This window comes from Varanus komodoensis, unplaced genomic scaffold, assembly GCF_004798865.1.
Source record: "Varanus komodoensis strain SLA01 unplaced genomic scaffold, ASM479886v1 scaffold1, whole genome shotgun sequence".
In the NCBI taxonomy this organism is placed as follows: Eukaryota; Metazoa; Chordata; class Lepidosauria; order Squamata; family Varanidae; genus Varanus; species Varanus komodoensis.
The window spans coordinates 111,964,308-111,989,009 of record NW_025335268.1 but is presented as its reverse complement, the minus strand read 5'-3'; the positions used below and the strand labels follow the sequence as shown (position 1 = coordinate 111,989,009).

General features: G+C 40.5%; 1 protein-coding gene across 2 annotated transcripts in view; it reads left to right on the top strand.

Annotated features, from left to right (window-relative positions):
* The window catches only part of NEGR1 (neuronal growth regulator 1), a 622,087-nt gene that overhangs the window by 268,545 nt on the left and 328,840 nt on the right, over positions 1-24,702 (top strand). For both annotated transcript variants that reach the window (XM_044440795.1, XM_044440784.1), the window contains exon 2: positions 17,132-17,364. In XM_044440795.1, coding sequence (XP_044296730.1) covers positions 17,132-17,364 — 233 coding nt within the window. The remainder of the gene's footprint in view (positions 1-17,131; positions 17,365-24,702) is intronic.

Here is a 24,702-nt window from a genome sequence, read left to right as displayed (position 1 = left end):
CTGAAAAGAATGAAGTGATAGCGCCAGGTGAACCTCCCTGGTGAGCGAATTCCACAACTGGAGTGCCACTGCAGAGAAGGACCTTCTCCGGGTAGTCACCCCCCTAATCTCCTTCAAGGAGGGCACCCAGAGAAGGCTGTCTGCCCCAGATCTTAAGGGGTGGGAGGGCATATAGGGAAGGAGATGCTCCTTCAGGTAACCAGGCCCTAAGCCATTTAGGGATTTATAGGTCATCACCAGCACCTTAATTTGGGCCCAGGCTTCAGCTGGAAGCCAGCATAGGTAGAAAAGGACCGGCGTTGTATGTTCAAACCTGCCGGACCCTGTTAACAACCTGGCAGTGCCTCCAACCCCCAATTCAGCCAGCCTATCCAGAAGGATACCATGGTTGATGGTATCGAAAGCCTCTGAGAAGTCCAGGAGAACCAACAGGGACACACTATCCCTGTCCCTCTCCCTGCACAGGTCATCATACAGCAATACTAAGGCTTCAAGGTTTTGTTAGTTTATTCCAGGGGTCCTCAAACTTTTTCAACAGGGGGCCAGTTGAAAGGTGCCAGCAGTGGGCGCGGGCTGGCAAGGCGGTGCCAGTGACAGGCGCAGGCCGGTGAGGGGGCAGGGGGCAGGGGGCATGCACGTGGTGAGGCGAAGCGAGGCAAGGTGGAGGCGGGTGTGTGCGGCAAGGCAGCGGCAGGCACACACTGCAAGGCAGTGGCTTGCTTGCTCAGAGATCATTTTCTTCAAGCGAGTCCAAAACGATCTCCACGCGAGTGAGGTGCGTGGAGGCAGGTGTGGACACGGTGACTTCAAAACTTCTGAGTATGGCCGGATAAATGGGCATGGCAGGCCGCATCCAGCCCGCAGGCCGTAGTTGGAGGACCCATGGTTTGATCCATAGATGAAAAAGCTGAACTTTCCATTTCTAGCTTTAAGCAGTAGGGGCCTATTTTGTTGGGTGTGGGCAAAGGAAAGACTTTTGAATTAATGGCACATGTGTTTATTTTGACCTATTTATTAAGGCATAGTGGTCAATTTAAGAAGATAGTTAAGAATTGTGATCTGTGTAGCAATAGCTGCTAATTTTAACCAACACACTAGTCCTCTCTAGGTATTTTCCAAAGAGGGATTAACCTTAAGCATTGAAGGAGCCAGGACTGCCCATTATGCTCCCTTATTCTTCACTCCCAACTTCCCTGGGTTGAGGTGGAATTCCTTCAGAGGGCCCTAGAACTGCACACAGCTGGCTGTGATTACAGAGCCCTGATAAGCCAGGGTTCCCAGTCATGGGAAACCATGACAGTTCATTCAGCTGAGCATGTTTACTCTGCCCTTGCACAACTTCAGTAGGAGTGGAGACTGTGTGATGGAACTTGTGTCCCTGGTTCCTTTCACAGTGAACCTCCTAGTAGGGCTTCCACTGGGTGACCCACATCTCTTGGATTTCTCTAAATCTAAAGTACACCTCCATGTATGCTGACATGTGAATTTTCCAAGCCAGTGCCAAATATTTCTGGGTTTCATGTAATCGGACATTCATGTGTAACATGTAGCAGAAGGTTTCTTTTACAGCAGGAAGCAAGGATTATCCTTTGGGAGAAACACATTGCAGATCTCTGAACAAGAGGTTAGCTTGCCTTTGGCAGACATCCCAATAGTATGTGTAAATTACAGAATACTCAAAGCTTTCTCTGATATCAGTGGAACAAGCTTCCACATAGGCAATCTGTATACTATGGAATACGGGAAGAGTACAGATTTTCCATAAGGCTACAATTGCATTTTTGACATTGAAAACTTATATTTCATCCATTTTATTTCAAATGTGTTAATAGGCCTAATAGCTTTCAAACTCTGAAGACATATTTGTGCTCATTGTGCTATTTTTCCAGATAGATAGATAGACAGACACAGATATATCTAAAATTCACAAATAAAAATATTTAAACTACATGCAGAGATGCCTAGCTCAGTTCATGTAGTTCATTTTAATAATGCTGGTCATGGCAGTGGCAAGCTGAACCCCGAAGTATGAAGTTTATGTTTTCATTACACATTCCATTTGGTTTTAATAGCAAACCCATTAGATCCCAAGGAAAGCAGTTAATGAAACCCCATTTCATTTGGCTTGGTTGTCTTGTGTATGCTGTTAAGGTTGAAATTCAAGATATAAGTCTACTCAGATAACACTAAATTCTCAGCCAAATGATATTAGCAAACAAGCAGATTTACAACTATCATCAGTGTTTTGGGTCTTTTGACTTGTGCCATGTATAGCTATTCTAAAACAATGGGGGTAAATTAGAAGAGCTCTTCAGTGTAATGTTTTCGTTTTAGTCCAGTTGCCATGTTTTACCACATTTGTATGCATTAATAATTAACTGTGAATCTTCTGCTTCCAAGCAGCAAGAGGTCTGGGATGGTTGAACCAAAGGCTCTCTGGGCAATTTGCTAAGTTGAAATGCATGTAAACAAGCAATGACATCACTATGTTTCAATAAAACAATGAGCAATGCAACAACAATATCAACAACAGCAATGACCACAGTGACTATAATCAAATTAATACATTGCAGAGCAGCAATAATGATAAGAACAATATTAAAACTAACAATTATCTATTAAAATATCTGGAAACTAAACAGATTTTCACCTAGTGCCACAAAGAAAAAAAGATATGGCACTAGGCATACCTCTTTGGAGAGAATGTTCTGAAGATGGGGCGCCACTACTGAAAAGACCTTTCTTCTGCTTACTTACTTCTTTTGGGGTGGTTCCCTGAGAATTACCTCAAATGATGCTAAATTTTTAGCTGCTAAAAATTAATCTCTCTTGGCTGAATAAAAGTATTGCCCTTAGATACATTTTGGAATTTTACTAAACTGGTATACTTGAAAGTGCACATTAGTGACTGTGTCTACATACTGATACATGTTGCAATTGCATTGTAATGCTAGCTGAAGACAGCACTGTCATGCAGCACTAGCCACTGTCAGGAATGCCAGGACCATGGCCACCCTATTAAACACATATTAAACAGAAGTTTACAATTTCATTACTTGGATGAGAAAGTATAACTCCCTCCCAAAAGGAGGAGAGCAGAATACTCTCAACTGTGATATGAAAGAAAGGGGTTTCTGTTGTTGACTTTCAACAGGAGACTAAGTTTTCCCAAAAGGTTCCCAAATATGATCAGAAATATTCAGCTTTTTTTTTTTTTAAGAGATGTGAAGGAATTCTGGCATGGTGATGGGGTGGGGTGGACCATAGGAATGATGGTGCAAAACCTGTTTCCCCCTCCCCTCTTTTCCCCACTTAGTGTTTCCTTGTCACTTTTTGGAAATTTTGTGGAACATTGAGAAGATAAAACTCCCATGAAACATTTTCTTTTTGCAATTACTAAAACACTTAGTATTCTAATATATTCTTTTCTGTGCGAGGAAAAGCCTTTTTATTTGCCTGACATTTTAATATTTAAATTTTAACTGCATTTACTGTCATGCTTCGTCACATTTTACCTCATTTTATTTCATTATGTTGGTTGTACTTTTTCTGTTTGTTTATTATGTTGTAAGCCATCCTGAGATGCTGTTAAGGACAGGGTAGAAATGCTGTAAATGAAGAAATGCATCCAGAATATGTAAGATGATAATCTTTATATAAAACATTAGAGCCTTATATATCCTGCAGAGTTTGCTATTTTCAGTGTTATAAGGGTTAACATGATATACATCTAGTTCTTAATATTTCAGTCTTATGAAACTGTTTTTGTCTAAATAATTTTCTTGGATACCCTAGTTAACCTTCATAGGAAGATCTAACTGATGCTTCAAATTAGATAGGGGTTCTGTGCTATTTTGCTGAAACAAATGCCACTGATTTTTATGAGGTTGCTTGCTTATGGAATTAGAAACATACAAACATAGAAATAGAAGGAGCCAGAAGGGGCCTGCTGGGCCATCTAGTCAGTCTAGCCTATCCTTGAACACCCTCACTAGATCTCTCACTATTATGAGCCTTTCCACTGTTTTTCCTCCAACGGATGTAAGGCTAACTGGTCTGTCATTCCCCATGTTCTTTCTTCTACCCATTTTGAAAATTGGGACCACTGACACCACCCTCCAGTCCTCTGGAACGCCACCTGTTCTCCACAAGGCCTCAAAAATGAAGGCCAGGGGGCGTGAGAGAACCCCTACCAACTCTTGAAGTACTCTCGGGTGTAACCAGTCAGGGCCAGGTGCCTTTGTAATGTCCAATGCCCTGAGGAGCCCACTGACTTTGAGGGGGGTGACTCTAATCTGTGCCCCTAAGTCCCCAGCCTCATCTAATTCTCCCATGTGGATCTCTCCCATCTTGCTTTGGGGAGAACACAAAGGCAAAATAGTCATTTAGCATCTGTGTCTGTTCCCTCGTTCCAGTCACTGGATCACTTTCCTCCTTATTCAGCAGTCCCACTACCTGTCTCCCCTTCCTCTTGCTATTTACATGCTGATGGAAGCCCTTTTTGTTGCTCTTGATATTCTTTGCAACTCTCAGCTTGGAATCAGCCTTAGCCTGGCAAAGAATCTTTCTGCAACGGGCCTCCTCCTCCCAGTATCCCTTTTGTCTATTTGCCCCAGTACCCATTTCCTACAGAAGTTCATCTTGCATCTAATCCCTCTAACCACCTTTCGCATCCATGGCAGCACTCTCCTTTGCCTCCCCACCTTACTAACTAGACGTATTGTCAAGGCTTGCGCCTCCAAAACCTCCTTTTTGAGTGCCATCCACCCCTCCTCAACTCGCTTGCCTTCCAGGAACCTATCCCAGGAGACTTCCCCCAGTCTGGCCTTCAGTTGGCCAAAGTTGGCCCTCTCGAAGTCCCAGCTTCCAGTGCTCAACCTGCTGCATGTCCCCAGTCCCCTGATCTCAAAGCAAAGGATGGAGTGACCACTCACATCCAGAGCTCCCCTAATCTGTACCTCATCTATCAGCTCCTCCCTGTTGGTCAAAACCAAGTCAAGGATGTCACCCCCCCCCATTGGCTCTCAGACCCTCTGCATTAAAACCCTCCCTTTATAGCATCTAGGAAGCAACGTGACCTGACTGTCTCCACTGAGTGAGTCTCCCAACTAATATCCAGGAGATTGAAATCTCCCATAATTACTGTGTCCCTACCCCAACTCCCTGAGATATCCTTAGAATCTGATCTGTCAGGACATCATCCAGGGTTTCAAGTTGAGTTGGAAGGCAATAACATACCCCCACTGTCACCCCTTAGTTTCATCTAGACTGCCTCTACCAGAGCCCCTTCTGTGCTACATTCTATCTCACTGCATCCTATCCCTTTCCTGACATATAAAGCCACGCCCCCACCTCTCTTTCCCTTCCTGTCCTTTCTAAACTGATGGTACCCCTCTGCGTTTACATTCCATTCTTGCCTTTCATCCCACCAAGTTTCCGTGATCCCCACCATGTCATATCTTCCTATTCCCAGGAGAGCTTCAAGCTTTTCCTGCTTATTACCCATGCTCCTAGCATTGGTGTACATGCACCTCAACTCCTTCCCACAATTTCCTTTCTTTGGAATCCCCAGCTTCCTCCTTCCTCCCATTTTCCCTGATACCGACCCCTCTTTGTAGGAGTCCTGTCAGTCCCTGCAGTACCTCTAACACCCTGCTCCCAGAGCCCTGATCCTCTCCCCACACTTGTCCAGTGGGAACAAGTTTCTGGAGGACCTGAACCCACCTATCCCCCAGCTCAGTTTAAAGTCTTCTGGACAAAGCTCATTAGAGCATTTCCTAAGGATCTTTTCCCCATCCTCATGAGGTGCAACCCGTCCCTGGCCTGAAGTCCATTGGCTAGAAACCAGATGCCGTGGTCAAGGAACCCAAAGCGTTCCTTCTGGCACCATACCCTAAGCCAGTTGTTCACCTTGGCAATCCTCCTTTCCCTGCCTGGCCCAAATCCCCAGACTGGTAAGGTAGAGGAAAAGGCCACTTGGGCCTTTAGGTCCCTGAGTTTCTTTTCCAAGGCCTCAAAGTCCCTGGTGATCCCAACCACACCCTGCCTGGCTATGTCATTTGTCCCACATGGATCACCAGAAGTGGCTGGTGACCCCTGGAGTGAACAAGATGCTCCACTCTATCCTTTACACGCTGGATGCATGCGCCTGGCAAGCAACAGACCTCCCTCACTTCAAGGTCAGAGCGGCACACTGCCACTTCAGTGTCCCTCAGCAGAGAGTTCCCTGATGCCAATCATCCACTGTCACCTCTTCCCAGTGGTGGTAGGTGGCCATGTCCCAGACCTCACCTCTCCTGCAGTGGCCTCCTGACCACATGTGGTCCCGCTGGTCCCTCAAGTCCTCATCAGCCTCAGCCTCCCCAAGTGGAGAGAACCTATTTCCCAGCTCCAGATCAGCACCATGCCTCCATGTCTGCCCAGATGTTCCTCCCGTGGCCCCTCCCCCAACCCTCTGTCTGGAGGGGGACTGCTCCTGGGGGGGCTGGAGAGCTCCCTCGGCCCTCAGACACCTCACCTCCTCCTCTAGGAGGGTCACAAGCTTGCACTGAGGGCAAGCATATCTCTGCCTCTTCTGAGGGAGAAGGGCGAACATCTTGCAGCTGTCGCAGCAGACAGCAACACCTGTGATTCCTGCCATGGCCATCTCCTGGCCTGACAGTGGGAATCCCTCAGAGATCCTACCTTGTTCACCCGCCTTGTCTGTTCTGCAGTACTCCTCACTTGCCCAGTTCTTCCAGACAAACCCCCCCCCCCCCCCCCCCCCACATACAAGGACAAAATTAAATTTTAATTAAAAAAAGAAAAAAAATTCTACCCATTGCAAGTCTTCATTGCAGTAAAGATGCCTTCCTACATTTGCTGCAAAGCAAAGCTCTGGTATCTGTTGCAACAGCACAGCAGAAGTACATGACACTTGTCACTTTCCATTTGGAGCCTGGCAAGCTATAGTGAATCTTGTCAAGCTGGACAAACCTTCACAATCAGGAGCCAGGAAAAAAATTACACTGGAACTTCTGTGTTTGACCTTTCCCTTGTCTCCCTTATTTTGTAATAGCATCTGGTTTGTAGGTGGCAGGCTAATTTCTTAAGCTTGCCATCAAGCATAATAATAATGTGGTTTGTACAGCCCTTACATTTAATAATCCATATACAAAATCTCAAAAGTCCTAGAGGTGACCTATGAAAAATTCATGAATGGTAATTATGCTAATTACACATAAAAATTCAGGTAGCAAGTAAGCATTTGATCCATTTATTTCCAGAAGTTTGCCAATTAAGAAGCACATGCTAAAAGCTATGTCTCTTGAAAAATCCATGATTCAGCAGGTACCCTAGGGAGAGCTCTTACTTTCTCCTGAAACATTTGCACAGGTCTAATTCATAGCTGTCCATTGTGGAGGAATGCAATTTTATTGTATTTTTTGTATTTATTAAATATTTAATTTAAATTCAACTACCATAGCCCTTATCTGGGCAGTCTTTTCTTCGATTTGCTTCATGTATAAAATACCTTGAGAATGAGACTGAAACCTGGAAGCCTCTTTCATGGTGGGAGAACGTTTCCAGGAAATTGGAGGAAAGGTTTTTGGCACCGCACTAGCTCCCTGCTTCCCTGGAACAGGATGCTATACTGCATCATAACCAATAGGCCTCAAAGTGAAGGACAGATATTATTAGTCCCAGTATTAACAACAAGATATCGTTCCTTCTTATCATTTGAAAGAGCCTCCAAAATCCTGAAGAATGAGAATTACCTTTCTGACCTTACCTTTCTTGCAATGCTAGGCTTCTTCGTAGCATTTTCAACATGTTTTCTACAGATTTTCTTCAGTCTGGCGAAATTTGTTGAAATTGCTTTCTCAGTTCCTCTGTCTCAGTGAAGACATTTGAAAGGCCATTTTTACCCAACTTCATTTGCCACCAATGCAAGAATAGTATCTATTGACATCTATTCATACTACAGACATCTGAAAAAAACCTAGCTCACTAACAACAGCAGCAATTTTACCCCATGGATCACACATCAAGAATATAATTACTGCACTGGAAACTGCATCCTATGCACAAGAATAGTTAACTCCTTCCTCCTCATTAACTGTGACTTGTGACATATGTTCTAATACAAAATCAATCCAATAAGATATGTGTGGTTCTTTCCATTTTGATAACTGATGCTCAGTCATCAGAAAATAGATTTTACAGGGCAGGTGCTGCTTCTTTGGGTGTGGAGAAGAAGAAATATATCTGAACTGACTTTTTAAAACCCAGGAATGAATTTTAAAATAGCAGTTTCAGGAAGTCAACAGGTCACTCTGATGCACAGCGATGAGCTGCAAAATCAACTTGAATTGAAATTAGGTTTCCAGAATGTAGCATATGTTGTGATGAAGGTGCCAAGGAAGATAAAGTAGGCTACACTCCTTCAACCTGTTCAGAGTGTGTTCCAATCATTTGGAACTAGAATGAACTGCTCCCACATTACACAACCAAAATCAGAACAAATTAAAACAGAGATGTTCTTACAGGAATATCTATTAATCCCAGCACAGTCAGGATTCCATGCAGCATAAAGAAATAAAAATGCCAGGAGAAACTGTTTTTATAAATCCAAGTGAAAATGCCAAGAAGGAGATTCATTAAACACAGTATCAAATATTATTTTGAAACTTAGCAACAAAAATTGCATATTTGGAAGCTTTTCAAATGTGATTTCAGGGTAGTTGATTGCAGAGGGTGATTCCACATCCTAGCAAAGCACACTCTCCCTGTTAGCTGTTGAACTTCCACCCTTACACACAGTGACATGTCTGCAGCAATTCCACCAATTTCCAAAGGAGTAGAGGAAGAAAAATGGCACATCTCAGGCTGCAAATTTTAAAGAAAGCTACTTAGATTAATATACAAATAATGCTTTTTAGAGGATATGGGAACATGTAAAACTATCAGGTTTATTCAGCTAGCTATATTTATTTGTATTTCAGTACTAATTATTCTGGAAAGAGAAGTTATTATTGCTGACATACAGAAACTGGTGTTAAACTTGAAGTCAATTTTAAGCAATTTAGTAGATGGTCTCTATAGTGTATTGAATGAGGACTCAAAGCTAAAACTCTTCTGAATTCAGGCTTTATATGAGATGTGGGGAACATTTTTTTTTTCTTTTTGAGGTCCACATCACCTCATAAGTAATTTTTCAAGGAGCACATGCTGGTGTTGAGTAGAGCCAAAGCTTAATGCAGGTGAATATCCCTATCCATTTTCTGTCCTTCTGTCTTTTTCTCTTTTTTCTAACACTCCCCTTCTCTCCTGCTCTGCTTTCTCACCCAGTGGCCTACAGAGGGAAGGGGAGATTACTGTTGCCATAGGTCTGAACTGGTTGCAGCGGGCATTTGAAATCAGCCAAAGAGATCCATGCAACCTTGTGGCATACTTGGCTGATTTCTTCTCTAGAGGGTGTTCTCTGGTTTTAAAGATGTGGCTTTACACACACGTCATGCAAGTAGAGAATAATTCTGCTTCTTAAAATAACTTCAAAAATATAAAATAGCAAATATGGATATGCATGATGATTTACATTTTATTGTATGGAAAGTGGAAGTTATACCTGCTGTAGAAAGCATTTGCTAGTGTTTGGAGTGGGACAGTCTACTGGCAGTATATGAAATAGTTCTGATCAAATTTTATTGTCCATTACCAATTGGCTGTTTTCCTTACTGGGCAGTGTTAGCAGGTCTGGAGGAAAGGGAACATGAATCCGTCCCCGTCCCCCCCACACTTGATTCAGTGCTTCCATCAGCAGGACCTCAGTCAAAAGTGTTTCAACTGATTTTATTGAAAGCTTTCCTAGCTATATTCCTCAAAAGTCAATTTAAACTTCAACATACAAGGCTCCATAAATAATAACATAATTTCTTATTGAGCCTTAATCCCTTTAAGACCCAACATATATGTTACAAAATGGATATTCTCAGCAGCAGGAAACAACCTTTGTCCCAAGTAACTTCTGAACTAATACCTTGCAACAAGCCAGGGCTGCCTGATGCCTTTTCTCCAGTAGTTTCACATCTAATGCACAACTCTGTTCAGTCTCTCAGTTTTCCTTGTTCTGAAGAAGCAGGATTATTAAGTTGCTTATTCAGTTTTAACTGGGTACTGCAAATAAAAAGAGCAAGAGAAAGTTTCCTTTCTTCCAAGGAGACAGATTTTCCATACTGTGGGCTCTTAAATAGCCTGTAATCTGATTTCTCCCCAACTAAGCTTTGCTCTATCACTCCCAATTAAGCCTTGCAGCAACAGCGCATATACCTGTTCTTGGGCTTTCCTAAATTCTGTTCTCATTTGCTTCCCCTTTTTACCTGTCTTCCCATTTGCTTTGCCATCATGATTGTTGTTTTTCCTGCATGTTTGCCCCAGCCCTTTCCTCTGTCTTCCTTTTATTTTCCCTCTTTTTCCTTCAGCTCCTTTCAACCCTATCCCCCTTCAGGTGCTGTTCATTTTGGCTGAGGGAGCCAGGTGCAAGTGAGGTGAAGTGCATGAAGTCACTGGCTTGAGGTGTCTCTCTCCCCAGCTGCTCTGTCCTTGCCAATTTTGTGGGCCTGACAGCCAGTTTGCCTGCTGGAGCCAATAGAGAGCCTAGGTTCATCTCACAGGGAGCCTGGTAAGAGATGACAAGACATGCTGATCCTTCACAACCAGACAACATGCAAAATTGCTACTGATGCTGCCAGTTCCCCCATTCTTCATGCCATCACATGAAACATGTGCTGTTGCTATGTTCATACTCGTACACATGAACTGGTTAATTCCAACACATCAAACACAGTTCATCTCAGAAATTCAGTTCCTATCATTTTAATTTTAAAAATTAAGAAAAGCAAATAGAGCTATGGTATGATGACAATAAGGCTTTAGTTTGTGAAAAAGGAGGCAGATAAAGCAAAGAATTAGCTACTGTATTTTTCATTTCTGAAAAGAAAAAACATATTGTGTTAAAATATAGCTTTGAAATGAAGGGAAATAAAGAACAATATTGCATGAAAGAATGTTTTAAAAATCCCAAATAAATTATAAAAGTTTTCTCAAAAATTTCATTTTAAAAGTTTGTAACTAAATAATAATGCTAATGATAATAGCAGAAACTTTGTGGCTCTGGGTTTATTTTTAAAATCAAATCACATTAATTTTTGATTAATCCTTTTCTGCCACTCATACAAAATAATATATTTGTAAATAGAATATCACCTCTAGCTTAATCACTACACCAAGCTGGCTTCTACACAACCTTATGCCATAAAGAATGGGCAAACACTGCAAGATGTAGATGCTCATAGCTGCTAGAGAATTATCCCAAAAGATCCACAACTTAAATGCCACCAAAGGTGCTTCTACCACATTTCAGTTTGGGCTGGGGGTCAAGATGGAATGTCTATGCTACCAACAAGTGCCAGTTTGTTTTATTTTACTTAGCTTTTGTGCAACAATAAAAGTATCTTGTATCTTCATAGTGTTGAATATCTTATATACACCATCTGGTAACAACACCAGAGAAATCTATTTCAGTTGCAGATTGTAACACAACAAAATGCAGCAAGAGTATGTGTGAGAATATTTATTTCATGTTTCCTTCATACAAATCATGACTGGGGTAATTTTACATGCTTACAGAAAAATTCCCTTTAAAAGCTCTCCTTATTACTGTGCAGGTAAATGTTTCAAGTAACTAGAAATCCGAGCTACTGATATAACCAGCATCCAGAATTCAAAATATGGCTACCCCAGAAACATTGTGTGCAGGGAGAAATATAGTGACACCCGCTAAGGGATGGAATTGATTTAATGTGGAATGCAAGCAAAAGCAGAAGACTCAGAATCGCATGGACTCTGTCCATCACTTTCTTCTTATGAATGGGAAATAAGAGAGCAATGTAATAGTATAACTTAGGCTAGCTAGCCTGGAGTTAAAGGCCTGGTTAACATTAGCTCAGAATATCAACCTAATGTGCTTTTGTAAATCAATCATAAGTTTGGCACCATTTTACCCTCTCTTGGTGGGATTTCTTAATCCATTAGCTCCTTTTGACAAGAGTCTTTGTTTACTGAGGTGTACATTTTAGTCGATTCACAAAAGCAGCCAAATAACCAATCGAGTGGCAGAATGGGCAGTGTAGCAAATAAAACAGCTTGCCACAAGTCTGATCCTCACCCCCCCCCCGCCCCCATGCTTTGTTTCATCTCTTCCTTTCAGCATGAAACGCTTGATGTCCAAAGAGCTGTGTTTTTATGTGAGGAGCAGAGAGAAAACTCTGCAACTTTCAAAACACTTGTCACAGCATCTGGCTTCTCTACAGACTTTTGAAGGCTGTGCATGCTGAAAGCTTCAGAACTGCCCATTAGGCTGTGGAGACAGCTGTGGAAGTACCTGGCTAATCCTGTTGCTTTGAACATAATTTTCACAGAATTTAACTATGAATGCGAGGAAAATGTCTTTAATCTTTAATTAATTACCACCTTATGCACTGAGATTTGACTTGATTAATTTGAGGCGTTCTTTTTCCTGACAGCTTCTTAAAAAGTACTGAAATCTATTGTTTTGTTTTGTTTTAATGATTGTGACAATAGTGGTGGTACAGCGGACATGTTACTTTGTTGGAAAAAATCCAGTTACTTTAGGTCTAGGTATTTGTGTGATTGCAATAAAGATACAAGACTAAAAAATTGTATATAAGTGCAGGTTCTAAGTGTTAGTACAGCAGAACCTCCGTGTTCATGTTGATTGGTTTCAAGCCCCTCAACAGATGCCTGAAAATGCAGATAATTGTGAACACTATATTGTATTTACTGTATTTTTTCACAATTTCATTGGTTTTAACCTCAGCATATGATTCTTTTCTTTTAATGCAAGAATTTTTGCTTACAGGACACATTTTGCAACCTCTTTTTGCCACTTTGTGGCACTTTACAACTTTTCTTCCAGCCAAGGTCAATTGTGGTTAACTGCAAATGTGGTAACTGAGCCAGTGGATATGACCTGCTGTGGTCATATTTATTTATTTACTTATTTTATTTAAAACATTTTATCCCATCTTATATCTGGACCAGATCTCTAGATGGCTTACAGAAGAACAAGGAACATAACAGCACTTAAATAAAACATAATCTTTATATATAAGAATATGCAGTAAAACCATTCAAGTATTAAAATAAAAGGGTGAATAAAAGGGTTTTGGCATGGCACTGAAATGAATAAAGCATCGGCACCAGGTCAACGCTGGGAAACAAGTTCCTTATCCTGGACACTACAACAAAGAAGGTGGCTACCCTAGCTGCTCAACTAGCCTTTTTCAGGGAGGGATCCCAGAGCGGGACCTCAGCAGAAGATCCTAAAGTCTGGGCAGTGTATATGGAAAGAGATGTTCCTTCAGATAACCAAACAATTTAGGGCTTTATACGTCAATGTTAACACCTTAAATTGGATCTGGACTTCAATCAGTAACTAGTGAAGATGATATAGGACTGGTGTTACATGATCTTGTCTTCCAGGCCTTGTAAGTAAATGTCAAACATGTTACTAGTGGAAATTATACCAACCCAAGTTTCAACTCAGGGCCCAATTTGGTGCTTCAGAAAATAGCCTGCAACCAATTCAGAGTTTATGAACTTTGGTCTGGTTAGCAAACCCAAGACTTCAGAAAACCAAGACTTAATGCTTTCTCTTATTGGATATCAAAAAAGCTGTAGTTCCCCCGCACCCCGAGTCAGAATTGGGTGATATGTGCAAGCACAGTAGCTGCTTAGTAGGGTATTGTGCCTGCCAAATTTCAGAAGAACAGATTGAGGGTCTTTGTGCTGATAACTTTTCATTTTTTGGCGGAGTGGATGAAAATTGCAGGGATAGTTTTTCTTTTGAAGTGATTTAACCTGCCAGCTTTCAGGATGATAGCTGCAAGACATTTTGATGCAAGGACAGCCTTAATGTTTTGCTCGTGTGCCTTGGAAGATGATGGACTCTAAAGATTCTTAAGAAGAGACTGAATAGCCATCTTTCAGGTGGCTCTGGTACTAGATTTCCTACACTGGGAGGGGGTAGAACTAGGTAGATCTATGATTTGAGGACTTCAACTTTTCTGTCATTTAGTATATCAACATGTGCTTAAAAGTTAATTAAAGCAAAGCATTCCATTCTTTAAATTAACCATATGTTTAACTTTATCCATTGAATGAGGACTGTCAGGGACTGCTATGCTTATTTTCATTCCTGTGAATATTCCAAGGTAATGCTTAGAGGCTGTGTTAATATGCAGAACACCTAGTGAGAATAAGCATTATTTTCCTTGAACTAGGCATAGGTTTGAAGAATGATGTAGCAACCCTGTTCTGAACAAAACACATCTCTGTGACTCAACTGTCCATTGGAATCCTGTAGCTGAATAAAATGGAGGGTTTAGCACAGAGCCTAGAGCATGTTCCATTTCAGGTCCCAATGCCAGGATGATGTTTTGGTTTTAGTATTTTGTGTTTATAGGTTGCTCTTTTATATATATATTCATTTATATGGTTCCATTTTTGTTTGGGACTTTTTGTTTTCAAAATAAAAGTGGTAGTTCTAAGTGGCAAAATAAAAGCATGAATTACATAACATGTGATTCGGGCCATGGCCATACTGCATTTAATTGGCAATAAAAAGATAGTTGAGGATTTCTAAGAAGTCTCTGCCATTCGCTTACTAAGAATTTTTAAAACAGAGAACTTCCTCTTAAAATATTGGAAGTCAATGCTTTATCGACATTGACAGTGTCGACAATAAGAATATTAGCATTATTTGATTGTCCATCTTTCCGCACACCCTTGTTATTTTACAAATAAGAATCATCAAGCTGTCTATCCAGCTTGCATGTGATGCTCTTGCATGTATAGGTGTTACACAATTCAAAATTAATAAAATGAGATACTGCTAATTTTCACAGGTACCCAATCTATAGGCTACCCTAGAGGATATGTGGGGCACCTATGGGCTACATGTGGCTCTGAAAGACCTCCAATGTAGCCAAGGTGCGTCTTCATGCACCAAACTCATGGAACTGCACTTACCAACTGTGTTCCAACAATCCTGCCACTCATCTGTTCACCAGTGACTGACTGTGATGGCAAGGATTGTGCACAGGAACAGTCCCCATTGTCCCCATTTATACTGCACACTTCTCTTCTCCTCTTAGCTGATTGGAATTGAGAAAAGGAGAGAAGCATGCTGATTAGTAAATTCCTCAGTACCTCTCAGAACCACACAGCTGAAGGACAGGGCTGGGACCTCACCCTACAAGATGGAGAATGCAAGGGAGTTGCTGGCCCTTGCCATGCCCGCTGCCAGTTCTATAAAAGAATTATGATGAGCAAACAGGTGAAAGGTCTGTAAGTCTGAACAATCAGTTTTATCTAACCCCAGCTTTACAAACATAAAAGATAGATTAATTGTATATATGCTATGTTATAATCCCTAAACAAATATAAAGAACTAGTATCAAAACATGTTGCCCTTAGAGGTCTTTCTCAGGGCCTAGCATACAAAGAAATAGGCATGTCATGAGTGGCACTGGCTGAATCCCAGGCTCAGACTAGATGGCTCAGGAGGCCCCTTCTGACTCACTCTGTTTCTATGTTTCTAAGTTCTAGTCCCCATATGGCTATGAAACTCACCAAGTGATTCTGGGCCAGTCACTAACTCTCAGCCCAATATACCTCACAGGGTTGTTGTGCAGAGCAAATAAAGAGGAGGAGGCCTTGAGCTCCTTACAGGGAAAATGTATGATAAAAATAGAGTAAACAAACAAACAAACTGCAACAACAGTGAAAGAGAGTGTGCTACTTTTTCAGAGCATCTTTTACTGCAGCAAAACCTAACGACCTTTTTCCCCTCTTGGGAAATTTCTGTCCCATTTGGCAGGGACTTTTACTTAAAATGCAGCATTGGTGACACTTTCTAACTATTTAGTTAAATAAGATGAGTTGAATTATTGAATAAAAATACAATTCTTCTTTTGCAGATTTCTCAAAAATTCTAGGAACTCCTGTTTGAGAATCAGAAATAGTATGCACTTAATTCTATAACATAATTAACAGATTTTTAAAGAAGATAGTGAAGTATTTAATAATTCTGAATAGTACTTATTCTTGAATATTTTGTCATGTAAAAATAGCATATTCATATTTTAGTTTTAAAACCAGGTTGTCTCTTTCTTTCTTGAAATAAATATGGAAATTTTCTTCTAATACAAACCTTTGAAGACTCTTCTTGGTTTTGGTTTGGCAGAAGGATGAAACTGGCTGCAAATTAGATTCTGCAATATACCTTTTTCCTTATTTTTGAACTGATTAGTTTCATACTGTTGGCAGTAACTTACCCTGTTGAATTCAGCTTGGGATTTTGTAGCAATCTTCTGCATGGCATTCAAACCCCTGAGGGATTGTGTAGAGATTCTGTCAAGCCCTTTTGATGGATGTGTATTTCATTTTGTGGCTGTACTTTGTGTTCATTTAAAAGAACCAGTCTTCAATTTGTAGCAGCACATTTTCAAAATGAAGTTTAGAGAGGGAGAAGTCTGTCACTGACTGGAGTATTGCTCTTTCCTAATGTTTAGTGGGTTATAATATCTGGGAAGACCAGAGATCTAGTTTTGTTTTCTCATCAGATTGTATCTTCCATGTTCATATTTTAAAATAAACAACTGTACATCAAAAGTTCTGTACAAATTTCTATACTCATTAACACTGATAAAATGTTAAACATTTCTTTTCATTTCCTTACAATATGTCTATTTAAGACATTGAAGCATTGTCTAAATGAGAAGACTATATCCAGTGCACACAAATATAATGGGTAGGAGTTGTATTTTGTTGGATCAACTGAATAGGACTTTTCATCACAATGTTTTGGTTCTGACAAGAAATAGCCTAGTATATGGTGGCCACTTACACGTATTCGCAAAAGATGGGAAATGTATGAATAATGGAAATAGAGCACATTTGTTTGCTTAACAATCACAAATGATAAGAAAATCTACAAAACAAGTTTTCCTTAAATCATATTTTTTCTAAAGCGGTTTAGTTAATTGTTCCTCTTCTTTGAAATCTACAGGTGTTACTTGGAAGACGGCGCTTCAAAAGGTGCCTGGCTGAACCGGTCAAGTATTATTTTTGCAGGAGGAGACAAGTGGTCAGTAGATCCTCGAGTTTCAATTGCAACAGCAAATAAAAGGGAATACAGCCTCCAGATACAGGATGTGGATGTGTCAGATGATGGTCCATATACTTGTTCGGTGCAGACTCAACATACACCCAGAACAATGCAGGTGTACTTAACAGTAAAAGGTATTGGCTATTCTATTTTATTTTTAATATATATATATATATATATATATATATATATATATATATATCTCAGAAGGATTCTGCTTTTAAAGAGGAATTTCTTTGTCATTTTTATGTGCTTGGGTTTCTAAATATTTAATCTACCCTTGTTTGCCTGTTTGTCATTCCAGTGAAGGTCTGTCTTGCTGTCATAAGCAGTAAAAATACAGCAATTACATATTGTCTTAACTATCTTATCTCTCTTTAAACTGAGCATGTGCCATAGTATATCTGCAAAAGGGTGAAGCTAACAATCCCTTCTGAATAAAAATCCCAGTTTAATTTTGTCAGTATTTCACAACTGATATTAACTTTCCAACTTCATGATCATATACTAGTTGGTGCCAAGAATTGCCTCTGTGTGGTCACAATATTGTTGTTGTTGCTGCTGCTGTTGTTGCTGTTACATTTATAAACTGCCTCATTAGCCCATAGAGCTCTCTGCGTGGTATACAATATAAAACAGAATAAAAACATTAACATTAACTTAGTAAACATTTTCCTACAAAGCTAACATTTTAGATACATTTTCATTTTAAAATGCATAAAAATCTTTCTAACATACATTAAATCATCATAAAACAAGTGTTGTAAGTGGCTTGAGACCTAAATTAAAGTTCTTTCATTACACACACACACACACACACACACACATATCTGCACAAATATGAACATCTGTCCTAGCATATTTTCATTTTTGGTTGAAAAACTCTTCCTCAGGTGTCCACCCTTTCATTTAAAGTTTAAATGAATTTTAAACCCATTAACCTCTCTGGGCTCTTCAAAACATTGTCATTTTAAGTTGGCTTGAGTTAGTCCTTGGAATTTGCCACTTTACTTACTAAACCTGGAGAGATGACCCCTTTGTGGCATGTGAAAACACTGTCAGTGCCAAGCCCAGTGAAATGACATTGTCACTGCTTACATGATGTGCACATGTAAACTTAAAAACCCAAAGCCAAAAGTGTACCATAGTCTCCATGCCAACGGGCATCAAATGGGTTTCCAATGGGCAGATGCCCGCCCAAGGGTGCCTCCCAGGCTGGCTAGGACAGAAATGGGAGGGCTGGTGCTAGCCCCACCCAGAAGGAGGAGGGAGAATGGAGGCTGCCTGCAGTTGTGTCTTCCCTCTCGCAGGCTGCTGCCTGCCAGCCAGCAGCTCCATGGCTCCAGGAGGCAAGCAAGGAGGTGAGGCTGGCAGTGCAGTGCACCTGGTGTTCTGGTGGGTGCAGGCGCAGGCGCAGCTGGAGAAGTGTGGTGTGGAGTTGCAGGCACAGATACTGCAGGTTACTCTCATCACCATTTATTTATGTAGCTCTGAGCTTTGGGACATTCAATCTATCCAAGTTTAAGTGACACGCACACCCAACAGTCACATTTAACATAAGATTTGTTAAAATATATGAATTGAAATACATAACAAAATACTTTAAAATCAACAAGTTAAGTAAGTAATATGCTAAATTAAAAAAGACAAGACTATGCTATATAATATAATAGCTTATGAACAATGAACTAAAATATATGGAATAGTAAAATAGAGTATAACATTAAAATAAATATATGTGGTAGGGAAGAGATAGAGCAGTTTGATTGAAACAGAGGAATCCATCTATGTGCCTTTTCAGATGAAAAAAGAAAGCTGACTACTGTTTCTGTTGTTCTGCTCTGCCAGGAATTGCCAGTAGTGACATGTGAATCCTAGTAGGAGTTTTAAAGCCTAGCACATTTTTTGTGAAAGATTTGAAATGGTCTGGATGTGTGGCAGATATATTTATGGATGAAAGATGTACACATTGAAGCTAATGGACAAAGACCATTCCTTGTTTCAGAGATCAGTATATCCTAGACCCAAGGAAGCCCCCAAAGCACTGATCAAGGATGACTCCCTTTTAATGTGAATGAAACCCTGAGACATCCACATCAGACAGACAGACAGACAGACAGACAGACAGCCTGAACTGAACTGAACTGAACTGAACTGAACTGAACTGAAAGTATCTGTGCTGAACAAGGCTGATTGCTCAGAATATAGAGAAAGAGCCATCTATGATAGATATTTGAACCAAGAGAAACAAAGTATTCTACTCTGCAGCATCACACTTCAAACATCTTTGTATTTCAGGATGCAATCCTGTACACACTTTCCTAGGAGTAAGCGCCACTAAAGTCAGTGGAGCTTATTTCTGAATAGGCATGTGTTGTAGACATTGTACTATCTGTCTTACTATATGGAGTGTATTTGACTCAGTTATGTGAACATCTAGCACATTCTTCTTCACCCCTCTACATTGTTTGTTTTGCTACAGATATTTTAGATGGAATTATATAACTGTAACCAGAAAAAATATTGAAGAGGTGCGCTACTCCCTACCCTACTGTTTTCTCCAATTGTTTATTAGGAATTCCCTGCAGTCTTATTTGGCATTAGGTTAATCCATATGCTATTCATATTTTGACAATAAGTATTGCTGAGGAAATAGCAATATGGAGTGATTAAAAAGCATTCACAATTTTATCAGTTCCACATTTCATTTCCTTCTTTTCTTTTCTTTTCTTTTCTTTTCTTTTTTCTTTATGGTGGAAGTACAAAGGTAAAATTCAAAAGCATTTTCTGCTGGTTATCTGTTCTCTACAGCAAGTCTTCCTGAAAATCCTGCAGGTCATAGGCAGATCCATAAGCAACTTGGTGGAACTCCTTTGGCAGAATTTGATTAGAAACAAAACACTAGCAGCAACTTCACAGTTTTAATATGTCAAGAAAAGGGACATGGAAGGCTGCAGAGCCATCTTCTTTTTGATGGGCTAAGTAAGTTCTTCCAACATCTGTGTGTAAATGTAATTATCCCTGTGGAAGTGACTGGCATTTAAATGATTTCCTGGAAGCATTAATAAAGTTCAAGTGGGACAGATATCATTACACCAAATGGGGTCAAACTGAAAAGAGAATAAATGTCACTGAAAACAATGTTCTTTTCAGAGAGATTATTATCATTATGCAAAAACAAGCTGCTAAGCATACTGTTCTTCTCCAGAAAATCTCTTTTATCCTTTCCTTGTCTATGCAAGCTCAGATTCATTTTTGAAGACAGTGATGTGCATGATAGGTTTGTAGACACACTGAAAATCAATTTTTGGAAGGTCCTGGAACATTTACGTACTGAGTTCCCGTGGTGATGCCGATATGCATTGTATTTTACAGAGATTGCCTTTCGCTGTTAATAACCATCTCAATGGTCACCCATTTCCCAGTGTCCTGATTAACTATTCTGAGGGACAGGTGGCTTACGAATTAGCAATGAGATGAGGGAAGCCTTTTATCTCGTGATCTGCAGTACAAAACCGGCCCTGCTTGGCAGTAACAGAAAGCTGTGACCATCTGATAGCTGTCCACAGCTTTCATGAAATGCCACTTCATGCTGTCAGCTCAACTCTCTGTAGTTATGGCCCAATAAAACTCTAGCAAACAATATAGCCAGAAATTCAGCCACAAAATACCCTTGATTATCAGCAGCCTGTAGATAAGGAAATGATGTGGGGGAGGCAGGTATATAAACAACCTGTTGGCAAAAGGTAAAATATTAACAATTGGAAAAGATGAAATATTCACACATGGCAAGAGCTAAGCAAGCCTAGATAGGAAGCTGCCTTATCCTTGAGCAAACCACCAATCTATCTTGCCCACTGTTGCCTCCTCCAGCTGACAGCAGATTTCCAGGGCCTCAGTCAGGGGTCCTTTCATTGCATCTCAGGATGGATGAATCTGTCAGATTAGATTTGGTTCATTTTCTTATTTTCCAAAAGTTATGTTTGTTCTGTATCATTTCTACATCAGTTTGTATTTTTCCTTAAACTGGCATGAAAATGAAATGTTTTGTGCACATTTCTCTGATTTGGCATATTTTTGCAGACAATTTCCCCCAAGCATTTTTCTGAGAATTTCTCTAAATATATGTTTTTTCTGTGCATTTTTAAGATTAGAAAATGTCTACCTGTCTGTACCCAAAACATTCCTGAGATAACAGGGATTGTTCCAAACCATGCATCCAGAATATGTGCTTTGCTACAAAACTATGACCTCCTTCCTATAAGAGCTGCACTTAAGTGGGCCACAGCACAACTGAGCCAAGACTTAAACATGCTTTAACTACACTATAATCACTAGATATAAGTGTAGATCAGTACTGGACTGAATCTGTGGCATTTTTGTATTCAGGGAGGTATGTGTAAGGGATGATTTGATATCTCAGTTCTTATGCTAAAGTACTGACAGCATTACTGCCTATCCACTGTCATGTCAATCATGACTGTAGTAACACTGAGCAAAACAGGATGAATATGTGCTTCCTCTTCAAAGTGGCATTGCATGTTATGGGAAGGAATTACTTCCTCAGCCCTGTTACATGACTTCAAGTTCCACATATAACCAATGATAAGAAGTTGAGCCACCAAGTCATTTCCATAATTTAAAGTCTGACCACGAAACACATAAAAGACCAGCTGCAGATGGTGCTTCTGTGAATGAGCAATATGTTGCAGATGCAGGCTTTTCCATATGTCAACTGCCACAATTCTTCAGCCTTATCTTTCACCTGTATTACAAAAATACTTAAGGTGAGATATGTCATGAGCAGTTGCACAGGTTAATGACCAGGTTTGCACTACATCCTGGGTTGTTATTGTGACTTGTTCAGGGCTTGTTATGATGTCTGAACCTGGAGAGTTTTTCATCATGGGTTGTTTTCCACAAATAAATCACCCTGGGAACCAATGGTTTGTCCTTGGGTTGTTCAGAAAGGCTTGTTGTAACATGCAAAGCTATAGGGCAACTTCATTGTGGGTTGTCAGGAATGGCTAGGGAGTGACCTGGTAAGGGCAGCAGAAATTCTTACCATTCCTCATGAACTCACTAGTGCTTCTAAACTGGGAGGAGAGGACTTAGGAGATTGGCCAACTGTGTTCTCACTTTTTTTGTTTTGCACAAGTGCAGAGGTACACTGCTTCAAAATTTGAATCATATTCCCCTCCACTTTACTGCTCTGCCATGATATTTGCATAGCTTTCCTGATCATACTCATTGCCCTGCCTAGAAGGTTGCATATATTTGGCAATCCAGTTCACTTGTCTGTCCTGAAATTTGTATGTCTTTATTTACACCTTTCCCCTTGCCGTGGTGAAGGGACTTGTGTAGCTCAATGAAGCTATGAGCTATGCCGGGCAGGGACACCCAAGACAGTCAGGTCATAGCAAAGAGCTCTAACAAAAGGTGATCCACTGGAGAAGGAAATGGAAACCCACTCCAGTATTCTTGCCATGACAGAAGCATAGAGATAAAAGATATGATACCGGAAGATGAGCCTCTCAGGTTGGAAAGTGTCCATTGTGCTACTGGGAAAGAGCAGAGGGCTAGTACTAGTAGCACCAGAAAGAATGAAGCGACTGGGTCAAAGCCGAAAGGACACTCAGTTGTGGATGTATCTGGTGGTGAAAGGAAAGTCTGATGCTGTAAAGAACAATATTTCATAGAAACATGGAATGTAAGATCAAAGAATCAAGGTAAGCTGAACGTGGTCAAACATGAGATGACAAGAATGAATATAGACATCTTGGGAATCAGCGAACTAAAATGGACAGGAATGGGTGAATTTACTTCAAATGACCATTAGGTATACTGCTGCGGACAAGAATCCCTCAGAAGAAATGGAGTAGCCTTCATAGTCAATAAAAGAGTAGGAAAAGCAATACTGGGATACAATCTCCAAAACGACAGAATGATCTCAGTTCGAATCCAAGGGAAACCATTCAGCATCACAGTAGTCCAAGTCTATGCCCCAACCACTGATGCTGAAGAGGCTGAAGTTGACTGGTTCTATGAAGGCCTACAACACCTTCTACAATTAACACCAAAAAATAATGTCCTTATCATCATGGGGGATTGGAATTCTAAAGTAGGAAGCCAAAAAATAACCGGAATAACAGGCAAGTTTGGCCTTGGAATACAAAATGAAGCAGGGCACAGGGTGGCAGAATTTTGTCAAGAGAACATGCTGGTCATAGCAAACACTCTTTTCCAACAACCCAAGAGATAACTTGGACATGACTAGGTGGTCAACACAGAAATCAGATTGACTATATGCTCTGCAGCCAAAGATGGAGAAGTCTACACAGTCAGTAAACACAAGACCAGAAGCTGACTGTGGTTCAGATCATGAGCTTCTTGTTGCAAAATTTAGGCTTAAATTGAAGAAAGTAGGAGAAAGCACTAGGCCACTCAGGTATGACCTAAATCATATTCCTGATGAATTTACAGTACAGGTGACAAATAGATTTAAGAGATTAGATCTGATAGACAGAGTGCCGGAAGAACTATGGACAGAGGTTCACAACATTGTACAGGAGGAAGCAACTAAAACCATCCCACAGAAAAAGAAATGCAAGAAAGCAAAATGGCTGTCTGAGGAAGCTTTACAAATAACTGAGGAAACTAGTGAAGTGAAAGGCAAGGGAGAAAGCAGAATTCCAGAGAATAGCTAGAAGAGATAAGAATGCCTTCTTAAATGAACAGTGTAAAAAAACAGAAGAAAACAATGGAATAGGGAAGACTAGAGATCTCTTCAAGAAAATTGGAAATATGAAGGGAAGGTTTCATGCAAAGATGGGCATGATAAAGAACCAAAATGGCAGGGACCTAACAGAGGCAGAGGAAGTTAAGAAGAGGAGGCAAGATTACACAGATGGACTATACAAGAAAGAGCTTAACATTCCTGATAACCAGATGGGGTGGTCACTGACCTCGAGCCTTACGTCCTGGAATGTGAAGTCAAATGAGCCTTAGAAAGTCTGAGCAACAACAAAGCTAGTGCGGGCAACAATCTTCCAGCTGAGCTATTCAAAATCCTAAAAGATGATGCAGTAAAAGTGCTACCCCAGTATGTCAGCAAATTTGGAAAACTCAACAGTGCCCACAGGATTGGAAAAGGTCAGTTTACATTCCGATCCCAAAGAAGGGCAATGCCAAAGAATGTTCAAACTACCGCACCATTGCACTCATTTCACATGCTAGCAAAGTTATGCTCAAAATCCTACGAGCTAGGCTCCAGCAGTATGTGGACCAAGGACTACCAGAAGTACAGGCAGGATTTCGAACAGGCAGAGGAACTAGAGATTAAATTGCCAACATACGCTGGATCATGGAGAAAGCCAGGGAGTTCCAGAAAAACATCTACTTCTGCTTCATTGACTATGCTAAAGCCTTTGATCCACACAATCAAAGGCTTTAGCATAGTCAATGAAGCAGAA